General features: G+C 40.1%; 2 protein-coding genes across 4 annotated transcripts; one reads left to right on the top strand and one right to left on the bottom strand.

Annotated features, from left to right (window-relative positions):
- Nucleotides 1-459: 459 nt before the first annotated feature.
- On the bottom strand, nucleotides 460-12356 carry maff (v-maf avian musculoaponeurotic fibrosarcoma oncogene homolog F). Of its 2 annotated transcripts, none has more exons than XM_032575068.1 (3): nucleotides 12246-12356; nucleotides 5039-5102; nucleotides 460-3220 (listed from the first exon to the last, which is right to left on the bottom strand). In XM_032575068.1, the coding sequence occupies exons 2-3, from the start codon at nucleotides 5069-5071 to the stop codon at nucleotides 2777-2779; spliced, it is 477 nt and encodes a 158-aa protein (XP_032430959.1). In that variant the 5' UTR covers nucleotides 5072-5102; nucleotides 12246-12356; the 3' UTR covers nucleotides 460-2776. The 2 variants fall into 2 exon arrangements, with proteins under 2 accessions (XP_032430959.1, XP_032430960.1); XM_032575069.1 differs by lacking the exon at nucleotides 12246-12356 and adding an exon at nucleotides 11318-12096.
- Nucleotides 12263-17674, top strand: tomm22 (translocase of outer mitochondrial membrane 22 homolog (yeast)). Of its 2 annotated transcripts, none has more exons than XM_032575070.1 (4): nucleotides 12263-12510; nucleotides 14245-14363; nucleotides 15509-15626; nucleotides 16778-17674. In XM_032575070.1, the coding sequence occupies exons 1-4, from the start codon at nucleotides 12358-12360 to the stop codon at nucleotides 16856-16858; spliced, it is 471 nt and encodes a 156-aa protein (XP_032430961.1). In that variant the 5' UTR covers nucleotides 12263-12357; the 3' UTR covers nucleotides 16859-17674. The 2 variants fall into 2 exon arrangements, with proteins under 2 accessions (XP_032430961.1, XP_032430962.1); XM_032575071.1 differs by lacking the exon at nucleotides 12263-12510 and adding an exon at nucleotides 13675-13994.
- Nucleotides 17675-17703: the final 29 nt, after the last annotated feature.

Below are 17703 nucleotides of genomic sequence, written 5' to 3'. Positions count from 1 at the left end.
GGAGATCAGTTTAAGGATTCTCAAGGTTTGGATCAAATATTCAAAAGAAACTTTATCCAAACTTTTCATCCATCATGACTTTTCTCCCGTCTAGGTTTTTATTTCTTTTTCTACTATTTTCACCCCATTTCATGTTTGTTTCTTTTTTATTATTTTTCCTTCAATCTGCCCTTTTTGCTTGTTTTTCTATTTTCCTTTATTCTTTTAATTTCTTGTTTTTCCTTCCTTGTTATATTTTTCCTCCTGTCCATCCAACCTTTCTTTCCTCCTGCCTCATGCTGATGTGCCGTTGGGCAAGGCATTGAACCCTCCTGACCTGCAGCTGTTTCTGTGTCTCCACTAAATCTCCATAAATTAAAACATTTCCTTCTTCTATGTTTTCTTCTTCTTGTTGTTTTTGTATTTAAAATCTGACAGTAAATAAATTGTAATATTCTGCATGAATTCTCCACAAACAGCTGTTTTATGTACAATATGTACAACATTTATTATAATTAATATATAAAATAGACAATGTACTTAAATTTTCACAATAGAAAAAATACAGGTAATAAATACAAATACCATTTTTGTTTTGCAGGTTTTACAAAACATCCAGCACGATTGGAAGAACGTTAAGATATCGGGAATAAATGCTCATACTTAGCTAAACATGTCTTACTCTGCAGCTCGGTTGGTGTTATAATTTCTACTCATATCTATATTGCTATGAATATTCAGTGGCCTAAACATGTCTCCATTTCTTCAAGTCAACCAGCCGTCCTCTCTGCACTTTCTCTTCCAGCCTCTACTTTCTGTTTCCATCATTTCCGCCATCTTTCTTTAGCTTTCTGTCTCCCCGGATTTTCTTCTTCTTCTTTTTTTAAACAAACGTCATCGTAGAAAAATAAATGTCCCTCCCTGGAATCTGCTGCGACGAGCTGGTACAAATATGGCAATAAAACACAAACACACACAGAAAAATAATCATACATCAATATGGCCGTTGGCTTTGAGTATTTCTACGCAGCTAATCATTAACGTTTTGTAATCTTTGTCGCCACACAACACAGTAATAATAATTAGACGTGAGAATCTTCTCAGACTAGTCATAAGTACTTTTGAAAACATGTAGAACATCACAGCACTCGTTAGCTTGTCTTTTCAGAATATCTACCTTTAAATACAAATAAAATATAGAATATATATCTCTTAAAAATGTCACTCAACATTTTCGTCTCTGCAGCACATACGGACGTTACAAATAACACAAAACTGGAATGTTTCAGAGGATTTGCATTGAGGCGAGAAGGAGCGACGCGGGTCTGAAGGAAGCCTGGAGATAAAGTCTGTTTGTAATGAAACTGAAGCTGAATGAACCCAAATTACTGCACATTTATGAAATGATTGATGTGAGTGTGTGTGTGTGTGTGTGTGTGTGTGTTATAGGCCTGAAAACCTAGAAAATCCACAGCAGTCATTCTGAAAGTGCAGCGGCTCTAAAACAGGAAAGGAGGAGTGGTTAGCTTCTGCTTTTCTTTGTTTGGGTTCTGCGTGAACCGAAGGCACTGCGTTGATGGCCGCCATGATGGAGGAGTACAGAGGGGGAAGTAAACCCAGTAACACTTCCGGCCGCATCTTTAACCTTTGAGACCCGGGACAGCTAACAGTCACTGCTATGCTAGGCTAATATCCACTGCTAATCTGGACGGTGGGATCAGAATATGACAGAACCCAGAACTTCAGTTAGGAAGTAGGCGTTTCCAAAAAACAAAGGCCACACCTGATTGGACGAACTAAATCAATTGGGCGACAAAACCAAACCTGATTGGACGAAATTAAAGTCATTTCACGTTCTTTTTAACATTAGCTTAGCTATGGCTAGCTTGCTTCTCTCTGATCGGAATTAAGTCTTCCGGTTTAATTTCAAAATAAGAGCTTCAACATATATAAATAAATATGGGCAGTGATTTTTAAGTAGGGAGGCCTAAATGTGGACAGGTTGCTGTGACACACAAAACAAACTAAATCATTTTGATTTCTGAAATAATGTGAAACTGGAATAAGCAGTTAAAAACCAATACATAAATAAAAAATGAATTATTTAAAAAATATTATTTAAACTAGTAAAGCAGTGAATGATTCGTGTCAGAGGTGAGCGGATCGATTAAAAATATCAATAATATCGATAAGCACAAAGTTATTTTGTTTTCTACTGTTTCTGTTCATAATAATATATTATAAAAGTATTTTGTAGAAAAATTCTGTCTTGACTTTTAATGACATAATTTAAATGTAAAACCACAAACACAGCTGAAGGTCAGAAGTTTGATGGTAGTAGAAAGTATCGGTACCGGTATCTTGGCTTTGTATTTACCTGGTATTGGATCAACAGTTTCAGTTTCTGATGCTGGAACGAGCCAATCAGAGTTTGCTCTGAGGAACCGCCCACTTCCTGTCTGCAGTAATGTGGTACAGTAACTCTGCGTCGGTCCGGTTCAGGTGGAGCAGGTGAGTCTGTGTGTGTGGAGCGAGGACAGGTGACTTTCTGCTCCTGGATAGAAAAGCTAAGCTGCTGTTGCTAGGCAACGACGCACACTTTACTGCACTGAGGTAAATCACTTCCGCTTAACGTGAAAAAGGTGCAGACAGCATGTTTAGTATTTTCCTACTGATCCAGTCTGTGCATCCTGTGTGTTTATAATGAATTTCCACGCCTCTGTGTGTGTTTGCATTGCAGACCACCTGACCCCGCCTCCCTCCCATCCCCCTGGTTCTGGTTCTGGTTCCGGTTCCCCTAGGACGGCTCCTGCTCTCTCTGTTGCTGCGGCTGCTGCGGACTCTTGACGATGGTGATGACGGAGGCGGTGTTGAGCCGCGGCGCCGTGGCCAGCAGCGTGCCGCCGCCGGCCTCCAGGCCGCGGGCGAACCGCTGCAGGGCGGCCAGCCGCGCGCCCAGCCCCTCCAGCTCCTTCCGCATGCCGGCGTTCTCGGCGCCGAGCCGCTCCACCTCCCTCTGCAGCTCCATCTTCTGCTGCTCCAGCGCCTCCCGCTGGGACACGCGCTTGACACGGCAGCTGGCGGCGTAGCCGCGGTTCTTCAGGGTCCGCCGGCGCTGCTTCAGCTTCTGGATCTCCTCACGGGAAAGGCCCCGCAGGTGGAGGTTCAGCTCCCGCACAGAGAGCGACATCAGCTCGCTGTCCGACAGGAAGGGAACGTTCTCCCCGCACTCCTGCTTCACCTGGCAGGGACACAGAGCAGGACGGTCGGTAACCTTTATATTTAGACACGTTCCAGCATGACCTCACGCACTCAAGAAACAGCTTGCTAATGACGACTAGCATTGGTTTTAGCTGCCAAGTTCTTAGCATAACGCTCTAAATCTTAAAGGTACAAGTGATCCGTTAAAGACGCAGTTCTTTGCTACTAATTGTCAACTCTACTGTAACTAGATAAGAACAGAAAAAAACAGCAAATTAGAGGGAAATAGGTCAGTTATGCTAGCTAGCTTGACTTTGACATCTGTAACATGTAGATGTGCTGTGTTTGATGTTTGGGTTCAGTTACAACATTTTTGTAAAATTTGACCCAAACACCAACTGACAAACAAAAGGAGAGCAGGAGGTTAAATTAGCTAATCTACCTCGGCTCTGTTAGCTTAGCTAATAGCAGCAATAGCTAATCTACCTTGGCTGTTAGCTTAGCTAATAGCAGCAATAGCTAATCTATCACTGCGATCACTTATTAATAAACGCAAAGTAAACCCTGAAAACATAAAACTGTAACGGACTGAATGTTCTGTTTCTGCATTTTTTTGGTATTGAATCCTGATACATTAGCATTGTTGTTGTCAGTTGCTATGGCAACAAGTCTGTGAGTGCTAGTGCTAGTGGCAACAGCAGATAAGCAGTCTTCCTGTAACGGTGAGTTGTTTCGCTGCCATTTAGAAGCAAGTACATGACAGTGATTGCCAGCACTAAGCCCCGCCTCCTTTTTGTTTTTGGTTCATTTCTTCAGAGGACAATATTATCTCAGGGAGGAGGAGATTGATTTTTTCACTGTCACGACATCGAGGCACATTTAACAACAAAAACATTTTTTATAAAAGTTAAAACATGAAACTTTTTTGATTGTTGCCACATTAGAACCACAAACCTCAGAGAGTTTTACGTCTGAACTGCACCATGAAAAGCTAAAGTTTCGTCAGACTGGATGGACAACATCAAGTCATTCTGCATATTCAGGTTTTTTTAGGTCTGGAATTTGACTAGGCCATTCTAACCCATGAATCAGCTTTGATGTAAGCCAGGCGGTGAAGCTCCACATTAAGATGAAGAACCAAACAGAATGCAACATGGCCGATCAGACGCTTTGGGAACTACCAGTTAGAGATGCACCGATCCCATACTGGTATTGGTATTGGCCCGACATTTAAAACATAAATCTGGACTGAATATCTGTGACAATGTGCCTGATCAATTCAGTCTAATTCTGTGCTTCATTAATTATTTTACATTATATTAATCATTCCTAACTGCACGTTTTGACAGTGTTTGTTGCAGTCAACCTGATGTTTTTGTCAGTTTCTGTTTCTTTATCATTTATTTTAATTGGCTGTTTTACTCCTGACTGCAGTGACTGAACAGCTTAAAGTTGTTTTCACATGTTTGACCAGCTGGTGACGCTGTTGCTGGGTTTAGATGTTCAAATCTGTCTGTTTAAACAGAAATAAACATTTCAGTTGTTTCAGTCGACACTAAGCCAGTGAAAGCAGTGGATCGGTGCTTTGCTGGATCGGTTTAGCGTATGGAAGTGGATCAGATCAGATATTTTTGGGTGAAAAAGATTTTGGTCGCATCCTCCTGCTGGGTGAACGCAGGAGCTGCTGGCTGTGCATCTCTGCAGCTCCCCCAGAGCAGCTGCTGCTCATGTGTGTGTTTCTGTGCAGTTGGTCTGCAGCTGTGCTGGTTTGTGGTGATAATGTGGCAGCTGTCTGTTGCTGTTTGTTCTGCCGGGTCATAAAGATGATTCATGATGTTTTTTCCTGCCAGCGTTTTACCTTCAGGGCTTTGTTGCTCCTCTCTGTCGTCATGATCCGATTGCTCTTCAAACAGATTCAGACTCTGTGGAAGAAGAATAAAAAAAACTGAATTAAAACTTTATGGCTCCTCATGTGATTCAGGCATTGTGCTGTTTTTGGCTCGTTTCTGGCCTGACATTTCCCATCCGCTCACAAGACGGCCGGTCACGCACACGCTGTGAAGAAAAGGAGAACCCGCAGCGCTTTCATGCTTCTCCAAACGCGCTCTGTCATTAAGCGTTGCGGTTCGATACGGGAGGAAGAGGAGGTTCTGAAAACCCGGCCGCCTTTCTTCTATTCGCTGGAATGGCGAGGGGAAGTTATATCGAGTGTGTCTGGCGTTTAGTTGCTCAAAGGCAGGTGTCCCAATCAGTTCGCTCAACACTTCCTCTTGTCAACATCAACGGCTCAAAGCTTTCACTGAGAAATAAAACCGAGTGGGGAAAAACCTGGAGCGGTGCCGTGACAGAGCGTTGAGCTGGCTGGGTCAGCGTGGGATGACCTCTGAGTGGGTTCAGGTTCTGGTTCGCCGCCAAGCCGACCCGAACGCTCGCAGAATGATACCCAGGTTATTATCGTTAAACAAGACTGACAAAATATGAAAAAAATATCTTCATTAACTGAAATAAATAAAATGGTAATTAATGAGGAATAACTGGAACTGTATCGGATGTTTAGAAAACTAAAACATACTGAAATATAAACTTAATGTTTCTTATTTTCATGTTTATGAATCATTTATTAGCCTTTCAAAATGATGTGAATGATTTTTTAAAAAGCAGTTTATGCTCCATCACCATCCTGGCGGCGCTACGCTAGTCGGTAAAATGTGGACAGAAAAGGTTGGGATAAAACGTCAGTCAGCTCGTCGTTCAACAATAACTAAAATATTATCTTCTGCTGAATATTCATGACCCAAATTAATGTAAACATGATCACAAAATTTATCAAAATATGAACAACTGAAACTACTACAATAACCAATAAAAGCTAAACTAAACAATATTGAACTAATCGAAACCAATTAAAACAAACTGAATTAGACGAAGGAAATGAAATAAAACCATAGAGAGAAGAATCCAGAACCGCTGTGACCCAGACGAAGCGGTTCGGGTTTTTCCCTGACCTGCTTCTGCAGAGTCACAGAAAACTTTCTCATTTTTCGCAACACGGGATTTTTCTCTGTGGAAAGTGATCGTCCTTCCTCCATGTTTTCCTCCAGGTGAGGCTTTCTAGTCCCGATGTTTGGAGGAAGAAACGGGCCGGTCCCACTGAACCCGACCCCAGAACCTTGTCATGACGTTCTGTCTGTGAATCAGTCAGCATCACGATGTCCAAACATGACTAAACCCAGGGCTGCAGTTCAGTAACTATATCACATTATTTCATATTATTAGAGCAGTTTTCTGATTATTGATCACCAATTTTGATTTTGGCCAATACTGATTTATTTATTCCAAAATGTTGCTAAATACAGCAAGAAAGTTGCTGAGTTGGCAACAGTGTGGTGATTATTGACATGACCTGGAGACGTAATCTCCCAAAATTAGAGAAATCTGAGCCGATTTACTGGGTCACGATATATTTTATAATATTATCTACATACATCTATAATGTCTATAATCTATATTAATCTTCGCAGAAAACTTTAGTCAGAAAGAACTGAGCTTTATTCCACGGACTTCAGTTTCCTGGTTGATCACTGATCTTTAAAAGGCCCAACATGCCGATTACAATTTATACCCAAAACATTTTATGATGTTAAAATTGATATATTTAAGCCGTTTTAACCCGACTCCGGTCCCTTTCAACCCGACTCCGGTCCGTTTCAACCCGACTCCGGTCCCTTTCAACCCGACTCCGGTCCATTTCAACCCGACTCCGGTCCGTTTCAACCCGACTCCGGTCCATTTCAACCCGACTCCGGTCCGTTTCAACCCGACTCCGGTCCGTTTCAACCCGACTCCGGTCCATTTCAACCCGACTCCGGTCCGTTTCAACCCGACTCCGGTCCGTTTCAACCCGACTCCGGTCAGTTTCAACCCGACTCCGGTCCATTTCAACCCGACTCCGGTCCGTTTCAACCCGACTCCGGTCCGTTTCAACCCGACTCCGGTCAGTTTCAACCCGACTCCGGTCCGTTTCAACCCGACTTCGGTCCGTTTTAACCCGACTCCGGTCCGTTTCAACCCGACTCCGGTCCGCTTTAACCCGACTCCGGTCCGTTTCAACCCGACTCCGGTCCGTTTCAACCCGACTCCGGTCCGTTTCAACCCGACTCCGGTCCGTTTCAACCCGACTCCGGTTCGCTTTAACCCGACTCCGGTCCGCTTTAACCCGACTCCGGTCCGTTTCAACCCGACTCCGGTCCACTTTAACCAGGTCCGTTTCAACCCGACTCCGGTCCGTTTTAACCTGACTCCGGTCCGTTTCAACCGGACTCCGGTCCGTTTCAACCCGACTCCGGTCCGTTTCAACCCGACTGCGGTCCGTTTCAACCCGACTCCGGTTCGCTTTAACCCGACTCCGGTCCGCTTTAACCCGACTCCAGTCCGTTTCAACCCGACTCCGGTCCGCTTTAACCCGACTCCGGTCCGTTTCAACCCGACTCCGGTCCGTTTCAACCCGACTCCGGTTTGCTTTAACCCGACTCCGGTCCGCTTTAACCCGACTCCGGTCCGTTTTAACCTGACTCCGGTCCGTTTCAACCGGACTCCGGTCCGTTTCAACCCGACTCCGGTCCGTTTCAACCCGACTCCGGTCCGTTTCAACCTGACTCCGGTCCGCTTTAACCCGACTCCGGTCCACTTGCCTTTAAAATGTAGAGAAAAATCAGGATGAATTTATTGGTGCTGTCCTGTACAAACTCTGGTACCTCTAACGCTGGACGAAACATTTTCTTATAGCAGATATTTTCAAATGAGTTAAAACTGCAATGAGTTCCTAAGGACCAGTGGAACAAACGACAGGTTCACTGATTTTTATTTTACCAAAGCTCCTCAAAGGAGAAGTTTAGTGGAGGAAAACCTGTTCCTCCAGAAAAATGTTCTGCAGATACGTCTATATTCTGATCTTTTTCGCCTTCATTAACGTTTATACACAATAATATTAATAAATTAGAATATACGTTCCTATGAGTCTCATTTGTCAGTTAAAAACATTTAAGCAGGTATTAAACATTCTTTTCATTAAACCAATAATAGTTCTTTTATTGCTTTGATATAATATTCTAATTTTGAAGCGGAAAATCACCAGACTGGATGTGATTAATCTACATAATGTGATTCATTTAGAGATGAAGTTCCTGAAATAAACAGACTTTTCAGTAATATTCTAATTTATTGAAGGATCTGTTTGTATTTCATGTCTGTTTGCTGAGAGCCGAAGTGAAATTCTCTGTTTCGTCACGATTTTGGCCAATAAAGTTGGTTCTGATTCAGGTTGCTAACTGCTATTAGCAACACAAGCTAAAAACAGCAGATTTGTTCAAACACTTTTCCCTGATCGAGGCTTCAAACGACAGAAATAAACCCAGTTTGAAACGTAATTCCTGTGGTTCAAATGAAAAGCAGCCATGTTGGATTTGAGGAAATGTCTGAATGTCCAACAGGATAATCCAACCAGGAAATTAGAAACTTTAATTACTGATGAAAAGTTTTTCTTTGACATTAAACTAGAAACAGTTTTAAAATGTCCAAGTAGCACTTGAACGCACCACGACCAGACAGACTTGGTTACACAATCTAAATCCTGCTTGCATAAAAACTGCATAGTAGTAACAGCTTTGGTGTATTTAGGGCTCACAATCACTGGAGGATTAGTGCAACGCAGCAACACATCAGGGCAACACGAGTTTCTACATCCGAGGTTCTCAAACGGTGGGGCTCGGACCACCAGCGGCACCCGGGTCTCTCTCTGTGGGGCCCACAAGAATGATTTACAAAATAAATGCACAGATGATTAATTCTGTTGTACAGCTGATAAAGTAATTGTTGTGTGCGCGTTGAAGCTTTCATGAGAGAAAAGTGTTGAAAAATGGAAACTATTGGTTTGTTTCCGCGGTGATTAAACGCAGGGCGGCCATGTTTGGGTTTGAGGGAAAACTCTGACTTTCCTATTTGATTATTTAAGTAAAAGTGGAATTTGGCAACAGGGAATATTTTCTCCCTCCTGGTTTTTATTAAATGTGTATATTTCAGGTCTCTTCGTGTCCATTTTTATATGAATATAAATTCATATATTTCCTGAATTCCAGCTGATTTTGTCTGTTTTTTTGTCTGCTTCACTTTTTCAGGCTGCGGTTGTTTAGTTTCTCCTTTTTACAGTTAAATTCTGTTATTTTCAGTTATTTTGTCGTTTTAAGTTCCTCCAGCCTCTTCTGAAACGTCGCTCTGCTTTTTAGGTTTTTCTCTTTTTGTCGCTGCGTTATTGAATTACACGAGACGTTCACAGACTGGCTCCAGGCTGGGAAATCACAGACTTCTTGGAAACCTTCACCCCGTCCCGGCTGAGTTTTCCGGGTATGAAACAGACCCGGGTCGTTTCATACCGACCATCTGTCACTTAGATTACAACCTGAAGTAATTTTCTACAATCTGTTCAGAATACAGACAGGAAATGTAATAAGCTGAACCAAATGAAAGATGGCTGTCAGCAGGAAGTTGGCTTGTTGTGTTTGATTTCATCATAAGTCAGAACCTTTTTACTGACACAAACGGACCAGAGCTAAATTTATAGAAAATGTTATTAGAGGATTATTATGTCTACTTATCTCTACATAATGAAAACGTTTGTCTTGTTACAGCAGCGCAGGAAAACATTAGGGTGGGTCTGGTTGCCCTGCAGTGTGAAGGTAACTTTTCACAGAATGAAAATCCAGTTGACTTCACTAAATTAATCTAATTAATTAATCAATTATCTTCTTCAGGCAGCAAATCAGAGACCAGAAATATAAACACAACAGTGACAAAAATAAAACAAAAAATGATCATGAAGAAGAAGAAAGTGAAACGTTTAAGTGTCTCTAACAACAAGCAATCAATCAATTACATTACATGATAAATTAAAATGAGTTACATCATTTCCATTCTGGTGAAATTTCATATATAGAGGCTTCGTAATTAATTGTACTTATAGTTTTGGTTATTTGTTTATTTTGCATGTTTAAAATGTCGTTCAGTGCTAAGTGTAAATTACAAATTTAAAGTTTATTGATCTTTGAGAATCAGTTCTTGCATTATTATTCCATTATTACAATTCATCATATTTAAATCATATTTAAATAGTCTCAAAAACAATAATATCGTTTATCGTGATCATTTCTGGGACAATTTATCGTCCAGAAAATAACAGAGTGGTTAAAAAATGGAAGTGAGGTGACCAGGTGTTTCTTTTTATGTAGCATTTCAGTTTAGTTTGTGAATCCTGGCTGGTTCTGTTCTGGTTCTGGTTCTGTTCAGAGCATGACTGTACGTGGGAGCAGCATGAGGTCGAAGTTATGAAAGCTGATGACTAAATAGTTTGGGACGGAGATAAAGCAGTTTGGTTAATTTCTTGTTTGGGTAACTGCTTTTGATTTGCATAAAATTATTCTGTTATTTATTTAGCCTTTTATAAGCAGGAAAACATATTTTTAAATAATCAAAGTATGACATGTCAAGTTTAAAACAATACGTCTAATTACTGTATTTTTGTTGTAGCTATTAATAAAAAAGTCGGTTATTAAAATGAAGCACTGTAACAACTCAATGATCGGTTGGACTTGTGGCTTTGGCTACAGATGGTTCTGTTAGATAATGTTTAATGTTTTTCATTATTCACATCAGCAATAAGATGGAGAACTTACATTTAATGTAAAATTCAGTTTATTTTAAAGACAAACAGAAATCCTCTCTGAACTCTGAGTGTCTTTCATAAAAACAGACGCTGCTGTTGTTTATTTTATTTATTTTTTGGTCACTGAACTTCCTCTTAATGTTATGTCATAACTATTTTAGAACGCCAGTTTAAAGACCTGCCTTGCTTCACTGTGGGTTGTGTAGTTACCTAAACAATTCAGTCAGATTCACTGACAGGAAGAAGCTCTAACCTCAGAATAAACATTGTTGTTTTTAAAATAAATATATATTTAAAGATTTACGTAATTACATGTATGTTAGGTGTCCCATTTAAACATGATTTCTGGTCTTAATTTTGTTTAATTTCCGTAGAATGGCACGAAACGGCAACAAGAGGGAACGAAACAGAGGTACGAGTCACCTGTCCCGGGCCCAGCCTCCCGCTCCTCCACGGCCCTGCGGCTGGTCCACTAAAAGGATCCAATAAAGTCTTTGCATGGCCAGACGGTTTGCTGGCAACAGGCTCCGGTTCCCGACAAGCGTAGGAAGTCAGCGGTCGCAGCGGAAAAAGTGTCCGCCGGGCAGGACTCGGGCTGCGGACCGAGGGGACCGCCTCTTTGTAAAGTCAGGGTGATTCAGCAATACGCCTTCTGCTTTAGCCCCGCCAGGACTGCCAGCTAGCAGAAACCCAGCAGCACCCACCGTACGAGGCGAAGCCAGCTCTCAATATTCCGCTTTAATTAAACCAAAACACCGAGCGAGCTGGATGAAGCACTTAAATAACAATATGGAAGCAACAAGTGAACGCAACACGGTCAAACCTGCTCGATTCTTAACCATTCCACCCTTTAGTACCCACTATTCTTATTATTCTGTTCAAATAGCTCACAGCGCTCATTATTATGTTGTTTACTATGTTCTTAGGTGTTTAAAATCCACCCGTAAACCGTACAGGAGAGGAGCTGGCCAGCTTAGGGCGCCGCTGCTATAGTAAACAGCCATCACGAGTCCTCGGGACATTTAGGGTTTAAACAACTTACCGAGCGGCTGCTAAGAAATACAGAATATATAGTTTAGTAGATGGCATCTGTTTATGTTAGATAACACGCGAGAAAAGACGCTAATTAGGAAGCGAGCCTAACTTTGTAAGTATTTCTTAATATGCTAGTAATGTTAACAGTTAGCAGTTAGCATAGACGGTTTAAACCGAACAGCTGCCTGCTCACTTGGCGAGCCGCCCGGTGGACAGCATTCCTCCAATACTCGGTAATTACCACCGAATAACAGCGTCACAGCACAATATTTAAACATTTACCTCCACATTTAGATATAAACAAGTGATAATTTACCTGCTGATTCGACGCGACTCTGGCGACAAAATGTCAGTCCGCCTTTTCCCGGAATTACTCCGCTGCGCTCTGAGGTTGGATTCTTTCATTCATAAAAAAACACTAAGCGACAATGACGTCAGCCCAGAAGAATGGGGGCGGAGCTAACCGCCCACCCTGGCGCGCTCCGGGAGGATGTAAACAAGGAATCCCTGCAATCCTGCAACTTTTCCATGGCCGCCCCCTTCAATGTTCTCAGCAGCGGGAAAAACAGCCGCGGAATGAGGTGAGAAAAAAGAAACTATTTTCAGAGTAAGCGCTCATTTTCCAAGGAACTGGGAAAGGTAGAAGATAATTTAGTTTTACTTTGACGAATAAAATCAGACTTGACTAGGTATAAAAATATCAATACACATTTATGACTGATTTCAGAAAAAGGTTATTAATGTTTTATTTGTAAAATGAATTTTTTCTGACATCTGAATGAAATTCAAACGGTAAAAAAGCTACAATTTGAAAATAACAAAATTCAACAATATGAAAAGTCTGAGAATTATTTTAGATTCAAGCTTCTGAGGTGTTTAAAAGTCATGAGTGTGGGCTGGACAAACATTTTTCTAGGATGGACTCACTATCCTCACTTCTTCTTTCTCTCTTTGGGCCTTTCCCTTCAGGGGTTGCCACAGTGAATCATTCGTCTCCATTTAGTCCTTTCCTCTTCATCCTCTACCATCACATCAGCTTTCTTTCTTGCTAAAACTCTTTAATCACACCTGACACTTATTTATCTATTCCAACCTGCTTGTATATACTTCTTCACCTCTGTACTGATGGCTAATAAGATAAATAAATGATGCAACTATTGCAAACGTGTCTTTTCATCTTTTAATTTCATTCATTCAAATTAATATGGGAAGGTAAATGGTGCTAAACTCACACAGAGAAGCACGGATTAAGTCAAACTCAAAAATACTTTATTGAGTTAAGTGTTGTAATCTGAGTTGGGTAGTAACCTGCTACATTTACTAACTCACATTTACCTCAGTAACATTTTTGAAAAAAATTACTTTTAGGAGTATTTTTACTATGCTGTAATTTTTACTTTTACTTGAGTAATTTTATTATGAAGTACTGGTACTCTTACCAGAGGAAATTTTTTTACGTCTCTACCCACTGAATAAAGAACAAACCTTTAATTTTTTGGGTACTCTACCCACCTATTGTTCTAACTCATTTGATTAAAGAGTTATTGTAGAAGGTGATGGCTGTCGGCATTTTTAGATTTTTATTTACACAATTTATTATTATAATTATTATTTTTATAAATTAGAACCTGAATATAAAACTTTGCAAACCCAGTAACTAAGAATCCTACTACTTTGTTCGATTCAAGACTTGCTATTAGACCGTCCTCACGGTAGGGGGCGCAGTTTGTTTTGCGTTTTCTCCAAACTGACCCCTGCCCTTCCACCGTCATGCGACCCTGACGAGTCTCACGTTTTCCCGTCTGTGACCTCGGAGTGTCGGTGCTCAGACTCGTCTTAATCTGAATGAAAAAACGCTGGAAATTGTTCAGAAAAAATCTAATTTAGTGAAAACCGCCCGGCGGCTGCCAGAGAATCTTTAGCCGTACTTCAGCGAGGTTAGCCGGGCTACCACCAGGGGAGGTGAAGAGGAAACATGGCTTCCGTGGAAGAACTGTCCCCGGCGTCAGGCCCGGTGTCTGCTCGGCTTCGAGAAGATGAGATAGACGACGATGAAGATGAAGATGTTAGCATATTTCCTCTCAATTATTTATCTTACCTGCGCTAACAAGAGTAAAGATGTAGCGTAATTTCCTGTTAGCCTGTCTGTGCTAATAAGTGAGCTAACTGTGGTGCCTGTTGCCAGTCTTCCCTCAGCTTCTGCTGCCATTAACAGGCCGATCAAGGCTTTAAACAGATTATAACCTCCTGTATAAGCTAATCTGTCTCAAGTTGTTTTCATCGCGATAACTAACGGTGTTTTGTGTCTGCTTCAGCTGGATGAGACCCTGGTGGAGAGGCTGTGGGGTCTGACCGAGATGTTCCCGGACACAGTGAGGACAGCTGCGGAGACTTCTGCGCAGTGCTCGGTCTCCGTGTTAAAGAAGTTTTACAGGTACAGTCCCAGCAGTCAAACATGAGCAGAAACACAACAATGATGCACAAGTAATCAAAAATGAGAAATATGTAAAGATGCCGATGTTGGACACAAATTAGTTTTATGCTTAATATTTACATGTAATGTAAAAGTATCTGTTTATTCAGAAATTAATATGTTTCTGAAAGATCTGGACTACAAGTTTTAGCTCCTTCAGATTGTTTTAAATGTCAGAATCAGTTTTAATCCTTGTTTCTGCACACAGACAAGGAATCATTATTCCTGGCTACAATCTCGTATATGTACTTTGTTTTTATTAATATGGATTGTCTCTTCACAAATATATAAATTAGAAATGCAATTTGAGGACCTGCACTATTAATCAGAGGTGAGTAGAGTTCCTAAAAATGTACTGAAGTAAGAGTAGCAGTAAAGTAAAGAAGTATTCATCCAAGAAATTACTCTAGTCAGAGTTAAAGTTAATTTGACAATTAACTTTGACTAATAAAGTCAATAAAGACTTTACAATAAAGTAAATAAAGACTAATAAAGATTTTAGTCTTTATTTTTTTAACAGACCAAATTATAAACATGAATGGAAATGTTGGTATTTTAAGCACCAAAATTACAATAATTCATTTAAGTAACAAAAAATAACAAAATCGGAAAAAGAAAAGTTTTACAAATCAGTTTTTTTCAATAAAAAACTTAAACTTTAACAAAAACTGCAGGTGTGTGTCTGTGTGTGGTGAATTTTTTTATGTTTGTTTTTCATTTGGAATCCAGAAATTTACTCAAGTAAAAGTAGAGATTTTTCATAATGAAATTACAGCGCAGTAAAAATACTCCTAAAAGTAATTTTTTTTCAAATCAGGTTATTCAAGTAAATGTAACCAGTTACTACCCAACTCTGGATAATAACAGATATCAAAACAGAATTTAATCACAAAAAATACATATTTTCTCTTTGTGTGAAGAACTGCATCTCAAAGTTAAATGTTTTGTTTTTTATGATTTGGGAAATAAATTTGGGGAGTTTCCTTTAAAACATGAACTTCTGCTACATGACGGATGGAGTTTTGTTTCAGTATCTGAGGCTGGGAAAAGCTTCAGTAGCTCGTCTCCTGCAGCAGAAGCTAACCTGCTTGTTGACGTTGTTGCAGCTTTTCCCGCTCGGCGCTGTGGGTGGGGACGACCTCCTTCATGATCCTGGTGCTGCCGGTGGTGTTTGAGACGGAGCGGCTTCAGCTGGAACAGCAGCAGCTGCAGCAGCAGAGACAGGTCAGGCTCCAGGCCTCTGTGGACCGCTCAGTGACTCTGACCTAAAGGAATCAAAAATAATATCTGCTAATGTTTTCAATCAGGCTTATTTGTGTAGCCCGTTTTAGCAGCAAGGCAGCTCAAAGTGCTTCACATCATGAAGACACAAACTGAGAACACAGCCACCAGCTGAAATATGACAATCGTTACACATCAAAGTGTTTGTGTTTCATTTATTATGTTTCAGAAGCAGCTGTAACCAGGTGGGATTTTAGTCTAGATTTACAGGAACTCAGTGTTTCAGTTTTCTGTAAGTTGGCTCCAGATCTGTGGTTCATAGAAGCTGAGTGTTGTTTCTCTATGTTTGGCTCTGGGGATGTTTTAGATACAGTTACTGTAAAGGCCAAATGAGTCCAGTCAGTTCTGTTCTCGTTACTACCGTTAAGCTATATGCTTTTATTTTATTAGCAGAAAATCAGAGAAAAGGATAAGAAGCCACTCGGTTTTAGTTTCAGTCCATCAGGTCAGTAACAGTGATTGAAGTAGATTTTAGTGATTTGAAATGTTATAGAAAAATCTTTGATGAGTTAATGGACAGGATTATCCTTATGTAATGAGCATAATGTAATTAATTACATAAAGTATTTTTGAATTTGAATTGAATAACAAACAATGGAGAAAACAACTGTAATTATTATTTATTTTTTTCTAGATCTTACATTGGTTGATGATACGGATAGTTTTAATAAATCATTTAACCATCAGATGCTACAGATAATATGACAAATATTGGTTCATATAATAAACAGATTTTCTGTGACAGAACGACACTAAAAATACCATCCATATTGTTTTAGATCCGTGTTTTTCTCTCATTAAGTTAGACAGTTTTTGCCTTTTTAAATTTTCTGTTTGCCATAATTTTCAACATCCAACAAAAGAGAATTTATGTTTCCTGTTTTCTGCAAAAGTTTTTTTATTTATTTAAAAACCTAAAAACAAAAATAAAACAAGCTCTTTAAGAATGACAGCAAATTTCCTGAAGTAATAAAACAAAGTAAATTTACTTTCTTTTTTTCCTAAAAAAAAAAAAACATTGCAGGAAACACTAAAAAAAATCACTTTGACTTTTAACTGAGCAACAACCTGAAGAGATGTTTTATTTTTTGTAGATCCTGTTAGGACCCAACACTGCGATGTCAGGCGGGATGCCCGGCATGATGCCTGCTGCACCTTCCATAGGCAAAGTGTAAGGAGCAGGAGGAATCTGGGGAAATCTGCCTAGCAACAGCGCTCTGATTCGCCTCTCTCCTTGTTCTCAACATCATGCAGAGACTGAAATCCAGGAGCAGCTTTCGCTTCTGTCAACTCGTTTGTTTTTTTCAAGAAATACTGAGAGCAAATGTTTGTTGGATCAGAGTCGGGACGGTTGTGGACGTTGTCTGAAGTCTGATCAGTGTTTTTGTTTTTAGAGGTTCTGTCCTGGTAGGTAGAAACGTTGCGTTGGTATAAATGATGTTTTGTTTTTTTTCATTGATTCTATGTAAAAAAAATTTTTTTTTCTTGTTGCCATTTAAGGAGAAAGTCTTGTGCTTAAACATGTGTCACTTCTCTTTTGACTGCAACAATTAAAACCCATTGAAATACCTTAAATGACTTTTGGGGATTTGATCACCTGCTCAGGTAAACCTGAGACAAAAACCTTCATCAGGTGAATTAGGCGGTACGTTTGACATGTAGCACTCTACCATCTCCACTGTGAGACACGGCGGTGGCAGCATCATGGTGTGGGAAACATGAGCAGATGCAATGAAGCTGGTAAGATTTGAAATGATGAAATTTCCTCCTTTAAGGCAATAAAGTTTATTTATTCCTGGAGAAATATTCTTTACATATATTTCTGTCCAGCATTCACACTATTAATTGCAAAACTTTGCTACTAATTGTATTTATAAATGCAGTGAAAATAGAAAGTTAAACCTAGATTGATCAGAATGACTTCTTTCTGTTACTGCATGTTTTTATTACAAAACATAAAAAGTCATAATAAGGGTTTATTACAATGATTATTCAGGTTTGTTTGTCTTAAAAAAGAAAC

The sequence above is a fragment of the Xiphophorus hellerii genome, chromosome 10 (assembly GCF_003331165.1).
Source record: "Xiphophorus hellerii strain 12219 chromosome 10, Xiphophorus_hellerii-4.1, whole genome shotgun sequence".
In the NCBI taxonomy this organism is placed as follows: Eukaryota; Metazoa; Chordata; class Actinopteri; order Cyprinodontiformes; family Poeciliidae; genus Xiphophorus; species Xiphophorus hellerii.
This window is presented reverse-complemented; position numbering and strand designations above follow the sequence as displayed.

What these genes read in the sequence shown, in the direction of transcription:
- tomm22 (XM_032575070.1), top strand. Translation starts at nt 12,358, where the DNA reads ATGACGTCAGCCCAGAAGAATGGGGGCGGAGCTAACCGCCCACCCTGG. An exon ending in AAAAACAGCCGCGGAATGAG is followed by an intron (nt 12,511 to 14,244) that starts GTGAGAAAAAAG and finishes TGTCTGCTTCAG; the next exon opens with CTGGATGAGACCCTGGTGGA. An exon ending in GTGTTAAAGAAGTTTTACAG is followed by an intron (nt 14,364 to 15,508) that starts GTACAGTCCCAG and finishes ACGTTGTTGCAG; the next exon opens with CTTTTCCCGCTCGGCGCTGT.
- maff (XM_032575068.1), bottom strand. Translation starts at nt 5,071, where the DNA reads ATGACGACAGAGAGGAGCAACAAAGCCCTGAAG. An exon ending in GGAGCAACAAAGCCCTGAAG is followed by an intron (nt 3,221 to 5,038) that starts GTAAAACGCTGG and finishes TGTCCCTGCCAG; the next exon opens with GTGAAGCAGGAGTGCGGGGA.